The sequence below is a fragment of the Colobus angolensis genome, unplaced genomic scaffold (assembly GCF_000951035.1).
Source record: "Colobus angolensis palliatus isolate OR3802 unplaced genomic scaffold, Cang.pa_1.0 Scaffold166, whole genome shotgun sequence".
In the NCBI taxonomy this organism is placed as follows: Eukaryota; Metazoa; Chordata; class Mammalia; order Primates; family Cercopithecidae; genus Colobus; species Colobus angolensis.
Genome location: NW_012114777.1, coordinates 1,388,852 through 1,405,617, shown reverse-complemented (window position 1 = coordinate 1,405,617; position 16,766 = coordinate 1,388,852). Strand labels below are relative to the sequence as shown.

The following is a 16,766-nucleotide window of genomic DNA, read 5'->3' as shown; positions in this document are numbered from 1 at the left end:
AGTGATAGCGTTTGTACTTTCCAGGTAAGATAATTTAAGTTACTTATCTTTATATTATAGTATGTATCTTGCCAATACAGAGAGCAGGGCAACATTAAGCAACATCCCTAAGAATTATGTTTAAAAAATGAACTGTATCGTGTTAATTCCTGGCGTTTGTCTAGCAGACACACACTACCCTTTCATGGCTTCCCCAGGCACATGTCATGGTAACATTTGGGCCAGGCAACGCTACCTTTTTAATTTCCTCATAAAGTGGAGAAGTTTACAAATTAACTAATAATTAAATAAACCCTAAGTATAAAATTGATGTTAGATTTAATAATGGGATTCATCTCTCTTTTTTTTTTTTTGAGACAGAGTCTTGCTCTGTCACCCAGGCTGGAGTGCAATGGCACAATCTCGGCTCACTGCAGCCTCTGCCTGCCTCCCGGGTTCAAGTGATTCTCCTGCCTCAACCTCCCAAGTAGTTGGGACTATAGGCGCACCCCACCACGCCCAGCTAATTTTTGTATTTTTAGTAGAGACAGGTTTCACCATGTTGGCCAGGATGGTTTCGATCTCTTGAACTCGTTATCCGCCCACCTCGGCCTCCCAAAGTGCTGGGATTACAGGCATGAGCCACCATGCCTGGCCCTCATCTCTCCTTAGTTGGCAGAGTACTTGAGGCTCCAATTGTCTTTTTATGTTTTGTTCTATAATGTCTAGGAAGGGAAACGTTCCTTATTGTAACAGTCACTTCTAATAGTTTATTTTGGTAGGTAGGTAGATGGATAGATAGGTCGATAGGAATGAGGTACTTATTTATAGGTAATATTTCTAAAACTTACATATAAGAATAGAATTGTAAGTATTTGAGTTATGAACTGTTTGTAAATATGAAAAACTATTAGATAATATTGTTATGTAGAAAATGTTTTAAATATAAATTCAGTTTATTAGCATTTTTGGTGGTTTTGGCTAAATACAATAAAAATTTATCACAGATTTATTTGCAAATATTCTGAGTAATTATAGTATCTGTGTATTTAATAAATGGAAGATTGGGCCCTAACTGGTTTCTAAATATTCGATTTTTTTAATTTGTGTCAAATTTTTCTGAATTAATATAGTGGAAATCTAATCTAACAGTAGCTCTCTCGTATAGGTAGGGAACATTAGTCCAGGTTTAGGAACCAGAAGCATGAGAGAGTAAAAAAGAAGGCTAAGAACTGGATTGGGCTTCTGGTACATGTTGGAATGGTAGACTCCAAGCTAGTTACTTGAAAATAGCCTTTACAACTCATAGCACTCCACAGTGCGTTCATCCTACTACACTAACAATACCCTGCATTCATACACTATACATCTACAGCATAGGAGCTGGCATACATGCTTAGGGTGTACAGTGTCCTCTTAGCCATTTCATTGACTCATCATGAGATTCTGGAGCAGTATGTTTCTGGAGCACCTGATCTCATTGGTGGCTAAACTATGGAGGTATGGGGATTTGCCTGGTCATTCTGCCGCACAGTGACAGTCTTATTACACCTTGCTGTCTCCCACTGACACAGTGTTCGTTACCAAGAAGAAGCAGATTTATCTGTTACCACAATATTAGCTCACCATGAGATTGGAGCAATAAGTAGAATTTGACTCTTTCAGTAATTGGTTCCCAATTTTTTTTTGAGACAGAGCCAGGCTAGAGGACAGTGGTATGATCACAGCTCACTGCAGCCTCCCAGACTGAAACGATTCTCCCACCTCTGTCTCCCGAGTACCTGGGACTACAGGTGTGCACCACCACACCTGGCTAGTTTTTATATTTTTTTTTTTTTGCAGAGATGGGGTTTCGCCATGTTGGCCAGCTATTCTTCACCTCAGCATCCCAAAGTGCTGGGATTACAGTCATGAACCACTGCACCCAGCCTGGTTCCCAGTTTTTTTGTTTGTTTGTTGTTTTGTTTTGTTTTGAGATGGAGTATCTCTCTGTGGCCCAAGCTGGAGTGCAGTGGCGTGATCTCAGCTCACTGCAAGCTCCGCCTTCTGGGTTCACGCCATACTCCTGTCTCAGCCCCCCGAGTAGCTGGGACTACAGGCACTTACCACCACGCCCGGCTAATTTTGTTGTATTTTTAGTAGAAACAGGGTTTCACCATATTAGCAAGTATGGTCTTGATCTCCTGACCTCGTGATCCACCCACCTCAGCCTCCCAAAGTGCTGGGATTACAGGCGTGAACCACCGTGTCCAGCCCAGTTCCCAGTTTCCTAGACCAACTCGATTCTTAGTGAAATCACTGCTTAATCATACACTGCAATTCATGATAAATATGTGATCAGTTCCTAATATTTACTAGCCAGCTTTTCCCTTGGGAAGTTTGCTGCTGCACACTTAGAGCAGAATCGTTTGTTCTTAAACCGTATATATTGTCATGCTCTAGAGGGGTTGTGGAACTGATTGGCCTCGTAGTTGACTTGGGAAGACACAAATGCAGTTTTGCTGAAATGCTTCTAAATATAGCTTGTATCTCCTTCACTACTGTGGGTAACTTTTCTCACTAAATGATGGAGATAGAAATTAGAGAGATACCCAGCTCTTCTGCGCCACACAGTGCTATCTGCCAGTCCTGTACTAATAGCCTGTGCTTTCTGTAATTTGTTGAACAGTCTTCATGTTTCCAGTATCTGGTTCTGAGAATGAGTGAAGGACAGAACTTAGTGAACTGGTTGTTTTTGGGTTTTGGTGGGGTTTTTTTCCTTCTTTGGAGACAGAGCCTCGCTCTATCCACGAGGCTGGAGTACAGTCACATGATCACAGCTCACTGCAGCCTCAACCCCCCAAGCTCAAACAATCCTCCTACCTCAGCCTTCAGAGTAGCTGGAACCATATGCACGGGCCACCACGCCTGGCTATTTTTGTAGAGACAGGGTTTCACCATGTTGCCCAGGCTGGACTTCTAGGCTAAAGCAGTCTTTCTACTTCAGCCACTCAAAGTTCTGGGATTACAGGCATGAGCCACTGTAACTAGCCTGGTAGCCTCCTTTTAGGACACCAGTGTAAGTTAGCTTGTGATACCTGGGAGAATTTTTTTTTTTTTTTGAGACGGAGTTTTGCTGCTGTTGCCCAGGCTGGAGTACAATGGCCTGATCTCAGCTCATCACAACCTCCACTTCCCGGGTTCAAGCCATTCTTCTGCCTCAGCCTCCCAAGTAGCTGGGATTACAGGCATGCACCACTATGCCCAGCTAATTTATTTTTAGTAGAGACGGGATTTCTCCATGTTGGTCAGGCTGGTCTCGAACTCCCGACCTCAGGTGATCTGCCCGCCTCAGCCTCCCAAAGTGCTGGGATTACAGGCGTGAGCCACTATGCCGGGCAGCCTGGAAGAATTTTTTTTTACCTATCACCGGGTGTTCCTGTTGATGATGGTGGCTTTAAGATTTATTTACTTAAGCATAGAAATCTCATTTCTGTTTACCATGTGCAGAGAATGGAACTAGTTTAATGAATATTTTTAAGTTTGAATGATGCCTGATTTTCTGCTGAAAATCACCTCCCAGAGAACTTTTAATTACCAGAAATGTTTTCCCAACTTTGTTTTATTTTCGTGTGGTTATTAGTTGGATCTAGCAAAAGAAAAGAGGGACAAAAAGAACTAGTGGTAAGGCACTTATTTGGCCTGTGTGACATTAGGTTTGTAGTCACAGCCAGTATTTCAGATGCTTGCTGCTGCTAGCATTGTATTTGACACAGATCTGAAGGCCACATAAAATGCTCTTTATTTTTATCTGGTACAGTTATCTTCTACCCACATTTCTGCATATCGTAGATACAATCTCTTCCATGTAGTAATAGGGCATTTTTCAGTGCTCTGATGTTTCTGTGTCTTTCCTGTAGTAAAGTATATCTGTGGTTAGTAATTATTATATATTCTTCCAGTAGGATGCAGTTGGGAGGTTATTTTCTCTCATTCAGTTATCATGCACTTTTACTTTAAATTCAGTTTCTTCTGAAAAAATGCAGTTTTGCTCCAGGCACAGTGGCTCATGCCTGTAATCCCAACACTTTGGGAGGCCTAGGCGGGTGGATCACCTGAGGTCAGGAGTTTTGTGACCAGCCTGGCCAACATGGTGAAACCCCACCCCTAATAAAAATACAAAAATTAAAGGCCGGGCGCGGTGGCTCAAGCCTGTAATCCCAGCACTTTGGGAGGCCGAGACGGGCGGATCACGAGGTCAGGAGATCGAGACCATCCTGGCTAACACGGTGAAACCCCGTCTCTACTAAAAAAATACAAAAAACTAGCCGGGCGAGGTGGCGGGCGCCTGTAGTCCCAGCTACTCGGGAGGCTGAGGCAGGAGAATGGCATGAACCCGGGAGGTGGAGCTTGCAGTGAGCTGAGATCCGGCCACTGCACTCCAGCCTAGGCGGCAGAGCGAGACTCTGTCTCAAAAAAAAAAAAAAAACAAAAATTAGCCAAGTGCAGTGGTGGGTGCCTGTAATCCCAGCCACTCGGGAGGCTGAGGCAGGAGAATCGCTTGAACACAGGAGGCAGAGGTTGCAGTGAGCCGAGATTGTGCCACTGTACTCCAGCCTAGGTGATAGAGCCAGACTCATCTCAGAAAAAAGAAAAAAAAATGCAGTTTTGAATGTATATTTGATGCTTAAATCTTCTGTACTTTAACACCTTCATTGTGATCTTTTCTGTTTCTCCTTTCCCAGTCCCCAAATAACTTTATTGCCTGATGTCAAATCTAGTCGAGAGTTCAGTCCTTAATTCTAGTTTTGTTCCAAATTAATTGGGATTTATTGTGGTAAAATTAATATATTTAGGTAATATGCCAAAAAGTGGAAAGTAATCCAGAGCTGGTAATCTTTATCTGTTTCTACCTGCCGTTATCCCTCTCTCCGTCCTTCCTACCCTCTCTTCCTCTCACAGTTTACTAAATTCTAAGAAAGGGGAGGGAACCAAATAACATTTTGCCAGCTAAACCTTCTAGTGAAAAATAAGGACAGCTAGAAAATGGCATTCATTAAATTTGAAGCAAAGTTATTTGCTTGAATTACTAAATTTATAGTCTTTCCAACTCCAAAATTCTAACTTTTAAAATATATGTAGTTGTGAAAATGTGAAAAAGTACAAAAAGGCTAAAGTTAGAAATTATTCGTAATCAGAACACATGAAAATAACATGTTAAGTTAAAAAAAAATTTGTTTCTAAACACTAAGTAGATAAGAGTTTTCTCACTATATTTTGTCACATAGGTTCACCCTCTTCTTCAGTATTAGGAACAATATTTGTTTTATTTGTCCATCATCTGACTCTCCCAACTAGAATGTAAAATTCATGAAGGTGGGGATTTTTGTTTGTTTTTTGCTATACTACACTACCTAGGACAGATTACCCGTAAGCTCTCAATAATAGTTATTGAATAAACTAATTTATGAACTCTTTTGCACAGACTTCAGAACTCAACGATTTCTAAGAAAACTCCCATCTTACCTCCGGTTTTTATTGTAATCCCAAGCGGCCACATCTAGACAACCCTCTGAAAGGTATTAGGAGATACCAAAAAAACTACCCTATCTTCTCAGAAATTGGTTTTTGTGTAATCCTATTTATGGCTTACATAAGAAATAATAATTATCTATATAGTACCTTTTTTTTTTTTTTCAAGTAAACCTCAGAAATGGTTTTTCTTTTCTTTAAAATGCTCTTTTAGGGAGATAGACAGTATTCCTATTTTTCAGATTTAGAAAGCCAAAGCCTATTTTAATGGCTTTCTTAACAACAGCAAAAATGGCTTTTTTTTTTTTTGTGGCGATGGAGTCTCGCTGTGTAGCCCAGGCTGGAGTGTAGTGGCCCAATCTCGGCCCACTGCAAGCTCTGCCTCTGGGTTCACGCCATTCTCCTGCCTCAACCTCCCAAGTAGCTGGGACTACAGGTGCCCACCACCACGCCCAGGTAATTTTTTGTATTTTTAGTAGAGACAGGGTTTCACCGTGTTAGCAACGATGGTCTCTATCTCCTGACCTCGTGATCCGCCCACCTTGGCCTCCCAAAGTGCTGGGATTACAGGCATGAGACACCGCGCCCGGCCTAAAAATGGCTTTTTAAATTAATGCAGCAAATTATTGGTAGAACTGGGGATTTGTAAGTTATTTGTTAAAAGGCACAGCAGAAATGCCAAATTTGAGTTATATCTCAACTCAAAGAAAAATTATTGTGGAAAAGAAACTTCAAAATGGCTTTTATTGGGTAAAGACAAAATAACTTTTTTTTTTTTTTTTGCCCTTTGTAAAAAAATCAGACTGGCATAAAGATACCAAAATAGAATTTAAAACATTTATTCCTAATAATTGCTACTGTGAGTCTACTTGGCTATTTTTACATTTCTAGTTTCACTTTAAGTATTCCTTACCAAAAAAAAATAGTAGGGGGGTGCTTTTAATCATTATAAGGGATACTATATTTGACTTATTTTCACATAGTGTACCATGGAATGACTGGTTGATTATTCCCTATTTCTGTGTCTGTGACTTTTTACATACTCACTAGAAATGCACAATAAATCTTCCCTTCTACCAGAAGCTGGGGTAGTATGCATACCACCACTGAGATTACATTCTCTCAACCCTTAAAACCAAACCAGACTGACTGAGCACCTCTCTTTACAAAATATACAACTGTAATTTTCCTGATTACAGTTACAGAAAATGCTTGTTTCTTGTTGTTTATGCCTGTCCCTAATACTTTGGGTGTGCTTTTTTCTATTGCTGTGTCTTCTCTTCTATTCTCTGATTGCCAGGGCTCCCCACTGCATTCTGCCTTCTCTTGATCTTTCCTCTTACTACCCTGAAAAACTGATCTCTGGTGAAATAATCATGAGCAAGTAACATATTTGCTATTTAAAAGATTTCTGAGAGTTTGGTTGAAAAAAGTACTGAACAAAAACAAAACCTTACCTGTATAAGAACTTAGGGTAAAACATTACTACTTTATAATGTACCAAGGTGAGTGCAAGCATTACTGTCATGGAACAAAAGAATCTTTAGCAGCTAACTGCCCCATTCCCTTGTCAAATGCTGGTCATTTGGCTAGCATCCTTTTGATGCCAACTGTGGAGGTGGGGAAGGAGCAGTGCTTTCAGCTTCCTAATAAAGGAGTTAGTCACTGTATTCTGGTAGACCTCAAAAAGAGCAATGTATTTTACCAAAATTGTTGTAGAAAGCATTTAAAATACACAAAGGGGCAATAGGTAGAAGAAGTGGTCCAAGGTGGGAGAAAAGAAAAGAGATCAGTGAGAGAAGGAAAAGTCACTAGAGGCTAGACTCCTCATGAGAGTAGGGATCCTGGCCTCGATCAGAGCTAGGATTATGTATCAGATACTCAGTAAATACTGTTGAATGAATGAGAGGGTGAGATGCAGACAGTAAGATGAACAGGACAAAGGCTTTCAGGAAAGGGAAATAATCTTTAAATATTTTTGTTAAGAAATAAACCTGGGGAGGAAGAGGAAAAAGGGTGAGAAAAATAGTAATAATATTTTAAAAATAAACCTAGGCCAGGTGCGGTGGCCTGCAATCCGAGCACTTTGGGAGGCTGGGCCGAGCAGACCACCAGATCAGGAGTTCAAGACCAACCTGGCCAACTTGGTGAAACCCCATTTCTACTAAAAAAAAAAATACAAAAATTAGCTTGGCATGGTGGCATGCACGTGTAATCTCAGCTACTCAGGAGGCTGAGGCAGGAGAATTCCTTGAACCCGGGAGGCAGAGATTGCAGTGAACCGAGACCACACCACTGCACACCAGCCTGGGCGACAGAGTAGGACTCCATCTCAAAAAAACAAAAAAAATAAATAAACATGACTTTGGGAGGCAGAGGTGAGAGGAATGCTTAAGACCGGGAGTTCAAGACAAGCTTGGGCAACAAAGTGAGACCCTGCCTCTAATATTTAAAAATAAAAATAAAAATTTTTAATAAATCTGATGTTTGGGAAGGATTTGTTCATTTTTTTCTTCCTCTGAGTTCTTTAGCTATGGCACTGGAGAGATCAAGTCCTATACAACAGCATAACACCATGAACTTTCCTATAATATCAAAAGGACCTGAAACAACAAGTATTCCTACCTCCGAATACTGCATCGATGCCTGGGAAGTAGCAGTGAACATTTGAGATGCCTCATTATTCAAAGGACTTAAAAGCCAGAGTCTTCCTATTATTTGATAAAGCAGTACGAATGGAAGACTTTTGAAATTATGCTTATGTGTGTGTGTGACTTTCTTCTGTTCATCTTTTTAGGTGGCATCCTTAGCTGGGCCTGGAGGGCAAGTGGAAATAGAACAGAACTTCCTTAACAATAAATTGAAGACAATCACTGCATATTTTGGTGACCTAATTCGAAGACCAGCCTCTGAAACCTAACTATGCAGCACTGTGAGAACCAAAGATCATGGAGTGGTCAAAACATTCAGATGAGACATTTGGCATGTCTTCCTTTATTCGCTGATATTTTCTACCCATGGTCTTATATCACTGTATGAAATGGAAACTTACAGGACTCAAATATCAGTGAAATATTTTGAGATCTTTGAATAATTCCTTTAGAGGAATTATACAAAATTAATATATATGAGTTCTTTGTAATTTTTTTTTTTTTGAGACAGGATCTCACTCTGTCACCCAGGCTGGAGTGTAGTGTCTTGAACACAGCTCACTGCAGGTTCAACCTTCTGAGCTCAAACAATCCTTCTGCCTCAGTCTCCCCAGTAGCTGGGGCTTTAGGTGGGCACTGCCACACCAGACTAAGTTTTGTATTTTTTGTAGAGACAAGGTCTCACCCTGTTGGTCAGGCTGGTGTCAAACTCCTGGGTTCAAGTCAGTCCACCCACCTCACCCTCCCCAAGTGCTGGGATTACAGGCATGAGCTACTGTGCCCAGCCTTACGGACGTCCTTTTGAAGTATCTTTTTCACTCATACAATATGAATACATTTATTTAGACTTTTTCTAGAACTTTCCTGTTTTCATGTCTTTGCTTCATCTGGAATTGGCTTCTTGACACCCTTTTATAAAGTCTGTTTGTAAAATTTCCATTGCGACATCAATAGGAAATATATTTTGTAATATAGGAGTTTATATTCTTTTTTTATTAAAATGGCAGTGAAAGCAAAAGGGATATGTGTTGCTTAATTATTCATCTAAAAAGTGTGTTGGGGCAATAATATAGTGACCTACAACTCTGTCCATTGAAGGTTAGACCTGGGACTTCTATATTTTAATAATATGAGCATGTTAAACATTAAACAGAACATGATATTGGCTGGGATAAGATTAGGGAATTGAAATAAATTTGGGGAATTACCAAGAAATACTGGAAAATTAGACTAGAAAAATAGCTGTTATATAAATAACTTTGTTAGAGTATGCTAATTTTAGTGCCTTGAAATTTTACAATTTATGTCTTGATTGCTCTGCAGTACAGTAGTAACTGAGCTGATCATTAAAGGTGAAATTACTTTTTCATTAATTCGCACCTTCAAAATCTGTCCAAATGTTCTTGGTTTTTAAACTTTATGTAGCATTCTTAAAGTCACTAGGGAGATGGCAGGTGAAGTAAAGGCAGATTTCCAAAATCACCAATTTTTTTTAGTTTTCTGTTACTTAACCTTTCATGCATATACTTATTTCCACAACTAATTTTCTTACTTGTATATTAATAAAACTAACTCATCTTCCTGAACATACATGATCTTATATGAGAAGAACAGGAAGCTTAGCCTTAGTTAGCTAAAACTAAGATATTCCTGCCCACTAATCACACAGGGATAAAACTAATTAATAGACTGTTAAGATTGTCAGTACTCAATAGGACTTCAGAAGCGTTCTAGTCCATTGTGTGAATCAGGTTCAAAAAAATCTTATTAAGAAGACAAATACATAAAATGGATAAAAAGACTGAGTGCAGTGGCTCACACCTGTAATCCCAGCACTCTTTGAGAGGCCAAGGTGGGCGGATCACTTTGTGGTCAGAAGTTCTAGACCAGCCTGGCCAGCATGGTGAAACCCTGCCTCTCTACTAAAAATACAAAAATTAGCTGGGTGGGGTGGCACACGCCTGTAATCCCAGCTACTCAGGAGGCTGAGGCAGGAGAATTGCTTGAACCCAGGAGGTAGAGGTTGTAGTAAGCCGAGATCGTGCCACTGCACTCCTGCCTGGACAACAGAGCAAGACTCTGTCTCAAAAAAAAAAAAAAAAGCTGAAAGTACTCCCCACCTGCCACGTTTACTTTCCCCTGTGAGACCCCTATCTCAAAAAAGAAGTAAGTATATAACCATAATTTGTTAATGATTACAGCAGTTCTCATATATTTGTGCCATGTCTATTAAAAATGATAGTACAGATTGATATCTACTACGTATTTGGAGATGGGGGCTCACGCCTGTAATCCCTACACTGGGAGGCTGAGGTGGGCAGATCACCTGAGGTCAGGAGTTCAAGACCAGCCTGACCAGTGAAACCCCATCTCTAGTAAAAATACAAAAATTACAGTGGTGGTGCAAGCCTGTAGTCCCAACCACTCGGGAGGCTGAGGCAGGAGAAATTCTTGAACCCAGGAGGCAGAGGTTGCAGTGAGCTGAGGTTGCACCACTGCACTCCAGCCTGGGTGACAGAGCAAGACTCTGTCTCCAAAAAAAAAGAATGTTTTTGATTTTTGTGTCTTTATATTCAGTCGTCTTACTGAACTCGTTTAATAGTTCTAATAATTTTTGTTTCCCCCTGCTTCCCCCCCCCCCAAAGTTTTTTTTTTTTTTTTTTTTGGAGACGGAGTCTAGCTCTGTCGCCCAGGCAGGAGTGCAGTGGCGCGATCTCGGCTCACTGCAAGCTCCGCCTCCCGGGCTTACGCCATTCTCCTGCCTCAGCCTCCCGAGTAGCTGGGACTACAGGCCCACCGTGTAGCTCAGGATGGTCTCGATCTCCTGACCTCGTGATCCACCCATCTCGGCCTCCCAAAGTGCTGGGATTACAGGCCCCCCCATAGTTTTTAATTGATACACTTTGATTTTCTAAATAAGCAGTCATGACATCTACACATGAGTTTTTCTCTTTGCCAAAATGTAAGCCTCTTAATTTTTATTTTCCTGTTGAATTGGTTCGGACTGCCAGGAATGTTGTAATAATAGCACTTTTTCCTTCTTATTTTGCAGTGAAAGGTTAGAAGCATTTCTATTAAATGTTATTGTAGCTCACATCAAGATTAAGATATTGCCTCTCCTATTTTTTTTTTTTTTTTAATTTTAGGCTTCCTCAAATCATGGGGTTCCACTTTTTTATTTAATGTAGGAAAGTCTAAATTACCTTAAAATTTTCAAATTATTTAACCCTATCTGTGTTCCTTTAATTAAATCCAACTGTATCATAATGTATTAAATAGTTCACACTACTGGATTTCATTTGATAAATTTACTTTGTTTTGTTTACGTTTGCTTTTGAGCACCTTGCCTGGTTTTGGTATCCAAGTTAAGCTATTCCGGCAGAATGCTTTAGTAAGTGTTTCATTTTTTTCTTTCTCCCCCCCCCCGCCCCGCCTTTTTTTTTTTTTTATAATTTTCATTTCACAGGGACATGCGCAGGTTTGTTACATGGATATGTTACCTGATGTTGACATTTGGGCTACTGATCCCATCACCCAAATAGTGAATATAGTGCTCAATAAATAGTTCTGTGTCCTAAATAACATTGGCAATGTCTGTTCACTGAACTCTTGGTGGAACTGCGTGAAGATTGGGCCTGGTAACTTTCTGAGCAAGATGTTTTGATTGCAGCTTTTTTTTTTTTTTTTTAAGACAGGGTCTCACTCTGTCACTCAGGCTAGAGTGCAGTGGTGCAGTCTCGACCTCCTAGGCATAAGCAATCCTACCACCTCAGCCTTCAGAGTAGCTGGGACCACAGGCATATGCCACCATGTCCAGCTAATTGCTAATTTTTTTTTTTTTGAGACGGGGTCTCACTATATTGCCCAGGCTAGGAGTGCAGCTATTTTTTATTTTAAACTTACTTTCTATTTGTTTATTATTCTATTCTGATTTAGTCAAATGCCAGCATTTTTTTAAATACTTTTTTTTTTCAGCTCACTACAACCTCCACCTCCCAGGTTCGAGCAATTCTCACGTCTCAGCCTCCCAAGTAGCTGGGACTACAGGTGTGCACCACCACACCCAGCTAGTTTTTTGTAGTTTTAGTAGAGATGGGGTTTCACCATGTTAGACAGGATGGTCTTGAACTCCTGGCCTCAAGTGTTCTGCTGGCCTTGGCCTCCCAAAGTGCTAGGATTACAGGCGTGAGCCACCGCACCTGCCCAGAAGATAGCTATTTATTTAGATTTTGACAATATAAAGTTAATACATTATCTCATACTTGTTTTAATTCTTTTTTAACTTCATTTTTGAATAATTTCTGACTTGTAAAAAAGCCTGAAAAATAGTACAAAGAATATCTCCAGCTACTCAGAAGTGAATGCAGTCGTTATCCTGCCATCATAATGTTGCCATGTCTGTGTCAACATATACAGTTGTTTACTTAATTTTTAACCTTAAAAGTGATTTGTAAAGAAATTACAAATACTGCCACAAATGAGAAATCACTATCTCTTTTAATATTTGCATATTAATATGAAAAATGTTCATTCACACCTGCAATCCCAGCACTTTGGGAGGCTGAAGCAGGTGAATCACCTGAGGTCAGGAATTCGAGGCCAGCCTGTTCAATATGGTGAAACTCGGTCTCTACTAAAAATACAAAAATTAGCTGGGCATGGTGGCATGCGCCTATAGTCCTAGCTACTTGGGAGGCTGAGACAGGAGAATTGCTTGAACTAGGAGATGGAGATTGCAGTGAGCCGAGCTCACACCACTGCACTCCAGGCTGGGCAACAGAACCAGACTGCATCTCAAAACAAAAAAGAACACTGCATACCACACTTCGGGGAAACTTGGAATGGGTGATGAACAATAAAGATAAAGACCCATATTGCCCCCTCCAGGAACGAGGATGTGTCACATGTTGTGCCGGTGTACACGAAAAGGCTGCCCTTTGAACTGTATGGTACGTAATCACAGGAGACAGTAGAAATTTTCCAGGTTAAAAGGTTGAGACAAGACATTCCAAGGAAAGAAACAGCATTTAGAAGGCACAAAGGCAAATGAAGGCTGAGCATATGTGGGCCTCAGTAAATGCTGAATTCACCCAGAAGTCACTGAAGTTATGACTGATGAGATAGCAGGGTCTCCTGTGCTGAGCTGAGGAGTGAAGGCTGGCTGCCTCCTGAAGGCAGTGGGAGCCTTTCAGACTTTGAAAGCTTGGTAAAGCCTAAGGGCTCCTCGTCAGAAAAAAAAAAAAAAAAAAACATTAGGCAGGGCGTGGTGGCTCAGGCCTGTAATCCCAGCACTTTGGGAGGCGGAGGCGAGTGGATCATGAGGTCAGGACTTCAAGCCCAACCTGGCCAAGATGGTGAAACCCCATCTCTACTAAAAATACAAAAGAATTAGCCGGGCATGATGGTGGGTCCCTGTAATCTCAGCTACTCAGGAGGCTGAGGCAGAGAATTGCTTGAACCCGGGAGGCGGAGGTTGCAACAAGCCAAGATCTTGCCACTGCACCACTCCAGCCTGGGCCACAGAGCAAGGTTCCGTCTCAAAAAAAAAAAAAGAAAAGGTTTTGAATGCATAGAATAAGGCCAGGCACGGTGGCTCACACCTGTAATCCTAGCACTTTGGGAGGCCAAGGCAGGTAGATAACTTGAGGTCAGGAGTTCAAAACCAGACTAGCCAACACGGTGAAACCCTGTCTCTACTGAAAACACAAAAAAAATTAGCCAGGCACAGTGGTGGATGCCTGTAATCCCAGCTATTCAGGAGACTGAGGCAGGAGAATTGCTTGACCCGGGAGGCAGAGTTTACAGTGAGTCGAGATCATGCCATTGCACTCCAGCCTGGGTGACAGGGCGAGACTCCATCTCAAATAAAATAAATTAAATTAAATCAAATTAAAATTAAAATAAATGCATAGAATGAAAGCCTAGAGGCCGGGCGCAATGGCTCAATCTGTAATCCAAGCACTTTGGGAGGCCGAGGCAGGTGGATCATGAGGTCAGGAGTTCTAGACCAGCCTGACCAACATGGTCAAACCCCATCTCTACTAAAAATAAAAAAATCAGCCAGACGTGGTGACGGGTGCCTGTAATCCCACCTACTTGGGAGGCTGAGGCAGGAGAATCACTTGAATCCGAGAGGTGGAGGTTGCAGTGAGCAGAGATAGCACCATTGCCCTCCAGCCTGGGCAACAGAGGGAGACTCCGTCTCAAAAATAAGTAAATAAATAAACAAGAATAAAAGCCTAGAATTACAGAGCAATCCCACTATATCAAAGTGGCTATGAAAATGTCAAGAAAATATGTGTGGTATAATAAATGTGTGCTTTTTCATTAACACATTAACATCTACTGGAAGGTCTACTAGTACTACAATTTCAGTGGTGGTATTACAGCAGCTAGAATATTACATTAAAATATCTACCTTTCTGTCAGTGGCAAAGCACAGATACTGCTAAAAGCTTTTTTTGTTTCTTTGATGTGTTGACATCCACGTTCACAGACCGCCTAAATCCTGTCCATGATCCTCTTAGTGGTTTGCAGTTTCCAGGTGAAGAGCCCCCTCTTAGAGAGGTCGCTCTAACACAGAAGAATTAGACCAGACAAGAAGCAGGGAGACCATATACACCTTGAGGGGTGCTCAGTGAAACCTGGGGACAGAGGGGAGGAGCAGATTTGACAGAGGTTCTGGAGGCAGAGGTCACAGGACAGAGGCAAATTAGCATCAGCCCCATGGGCAATGCCTTACTCTTCCCAAACCATTATCAGTTTCTTTAAACCTGGTAAAACAAAGTTATCTTTTCAGCAAGAGAAAATAGCTTTATTCTCAAGCTTTGAATGGGATAGGCATTCTGTAATTAAGTGAGATCACTTGAGGTCAGGAGTCTGAGACCAGCCTGGCCAACATGATGAAAACCCATCTCTACCAAAAATATAAAAATTAACTGGTTATGGTGGCGCCTGCCAGTAGTCCCAGCTACTCAGGAGGCTGAGGCAGGAGAATTGCTTGAACCAGGGAGGTGGAGATTGCAGTAGAGCCAAGATTCCACCACTGCATTCCAGCATGGGCGACAAAGTAAGACTCAATCTCAAAAAAAAATAAAAATAAAAAGCATATTAATGGGAATCATCTACATCTGCACTGTCTGATAGGGATATAATGTGAGCCACACATGTAACTTTGAATTTTCAAGTAGTCACATTTTAAAACAAGTGAAATTAATTTTAATAATACATTTAACGCTACCCAAAATATCATTTCAACATGAAATCAACATAAACAATTATTGAGAGACTTTTACTGATCTTTTTAAATAAATTTTCGATATCCACTATGGGTTTTTTGTTTTGTTTTGTTTTTGTTTTTGAAACGGAGTCTCACCCGTCGCCCAGGCTGGATTGCAGTGGTGTGGTCTGGGTTCACTGCAACCTCGGCCTCCCAGGTTCAAGCCATTTTTCTGCCCTCAGCCTCCCAAGTAGCTGGGATTACAGCGTGCACCATTACACCCAGCTAGTTATTTATTTATTTATTTATTTATTTATTGTATTATTAGTAGAGAGGGGGTTTCTACATGTTGGCCAGGCTGGTCTCGAACTCCTGACCTCAGGTGATCCGCCCACCTCGGCTTCCCAAGGTGCTGGGATTACAGGCGTGAGCTACTGAGAGGTGACAATGTGCTAGCAGCCCTCACTCTCAGCACCTCCTCAGCCTCGGCGTCCACTCTGGCGGTGCTTGAGGAGCCCTTCAGCCCTCCAGGGCACTGTGGGAGCCCCTCTCTGGGCTGGCCGAGGCCGCAGCCGCCTCCCTCTGCTTGCGGGGAGATATGGAGGGAGAGGCGCTGGCGGTAACCGGAGTTGCGCCAGGTACTCACAGTCCAGCGTGAGCTTCGGCAGGCCTGCGCGAGGCCGGCGGCGCACTGGGAGCGGCGGGCAGGTGCCGCCGGCCCAGGGCAGTGAGGGACTTAGCAACCAGGCCAGCAGCTGCAGTGGGGGCACAGGGTCCCCCAGCAGTGCCCTCTCGCCAGGCCTCAGCTGCCTCCCTGCGGGCAGGGATCCGGACCTGCAGCTCGCCATGCCCGACCCTCCCCCTCCCCGGCCCGCAGTGGGCTCCAGGGCGGCCAGAGCCTCCTGGAGGAGCACCGCCCCCTGCTCCGCAGCACTCCGTCCCATCAACTGCCCAGGGGCTGAGGAGTGCGGGTGCACGGCCCGGGACTGGCAGGCAGCTTGCACCGCCACCGGGTGCAGGATGCACTAGGTGAAGCCAGCTGGTCTCCTGAGTCTAGTGGGGACTTGGAGAACTTTTAGGTCTAGCTCTCTGTGCCTAGCTAAAGGATTGTAAACGCACCATTCAGCACTCTGGGTCTAGCTCAGGGTTTGTAAACACACCAATCAGCACTCTGTCTAGCTAACCTAGTGGGGACTTGGAGAACTTTTATGTCTAGATAGAGGATTGTAAATGCACCAATCAGCACTCTGTTAAAACAGACCAATCAGCCCTCTGTAAAATGGACCAATCAGCTCTCTGTAAAATGGACCAATCAGCAGGATGTGGGTGGGGTCAGATAAAGTAATAAAAGCAGACTGTCCGAGGCAACAGCGACAACCGGTAGGGTGTATTTCCAGATGCCGGGG

The 16,766-nt window shown here is 42.3% G+C and overlaps 1 protein-coding gene across 1 annotated transcript in view; it reads left to right on the top strand.

The window, feature by feature from the left end:
- TGS1 (trimethylguanosine synthase 1) overlaps positions 1-9,159 on the top strand; it is a 51,099-nt gene extending 41,940 nt beyond the window's left edge. The window contains exon 13 of the mRNA XM_011937577.1: positions 8,288-9,159. Coding sequence (XP_011792967.1) covers positions 8,288-8,410 — 123 coding nt within the window. The 3' untranslated portion in view covers positions 8,411-9,159. The remainder of the gene's footprint in view (positions 1-8,287) is intronic.
- Positions 9,160-16,766: the final 7,607 nt, after the last annotated feature.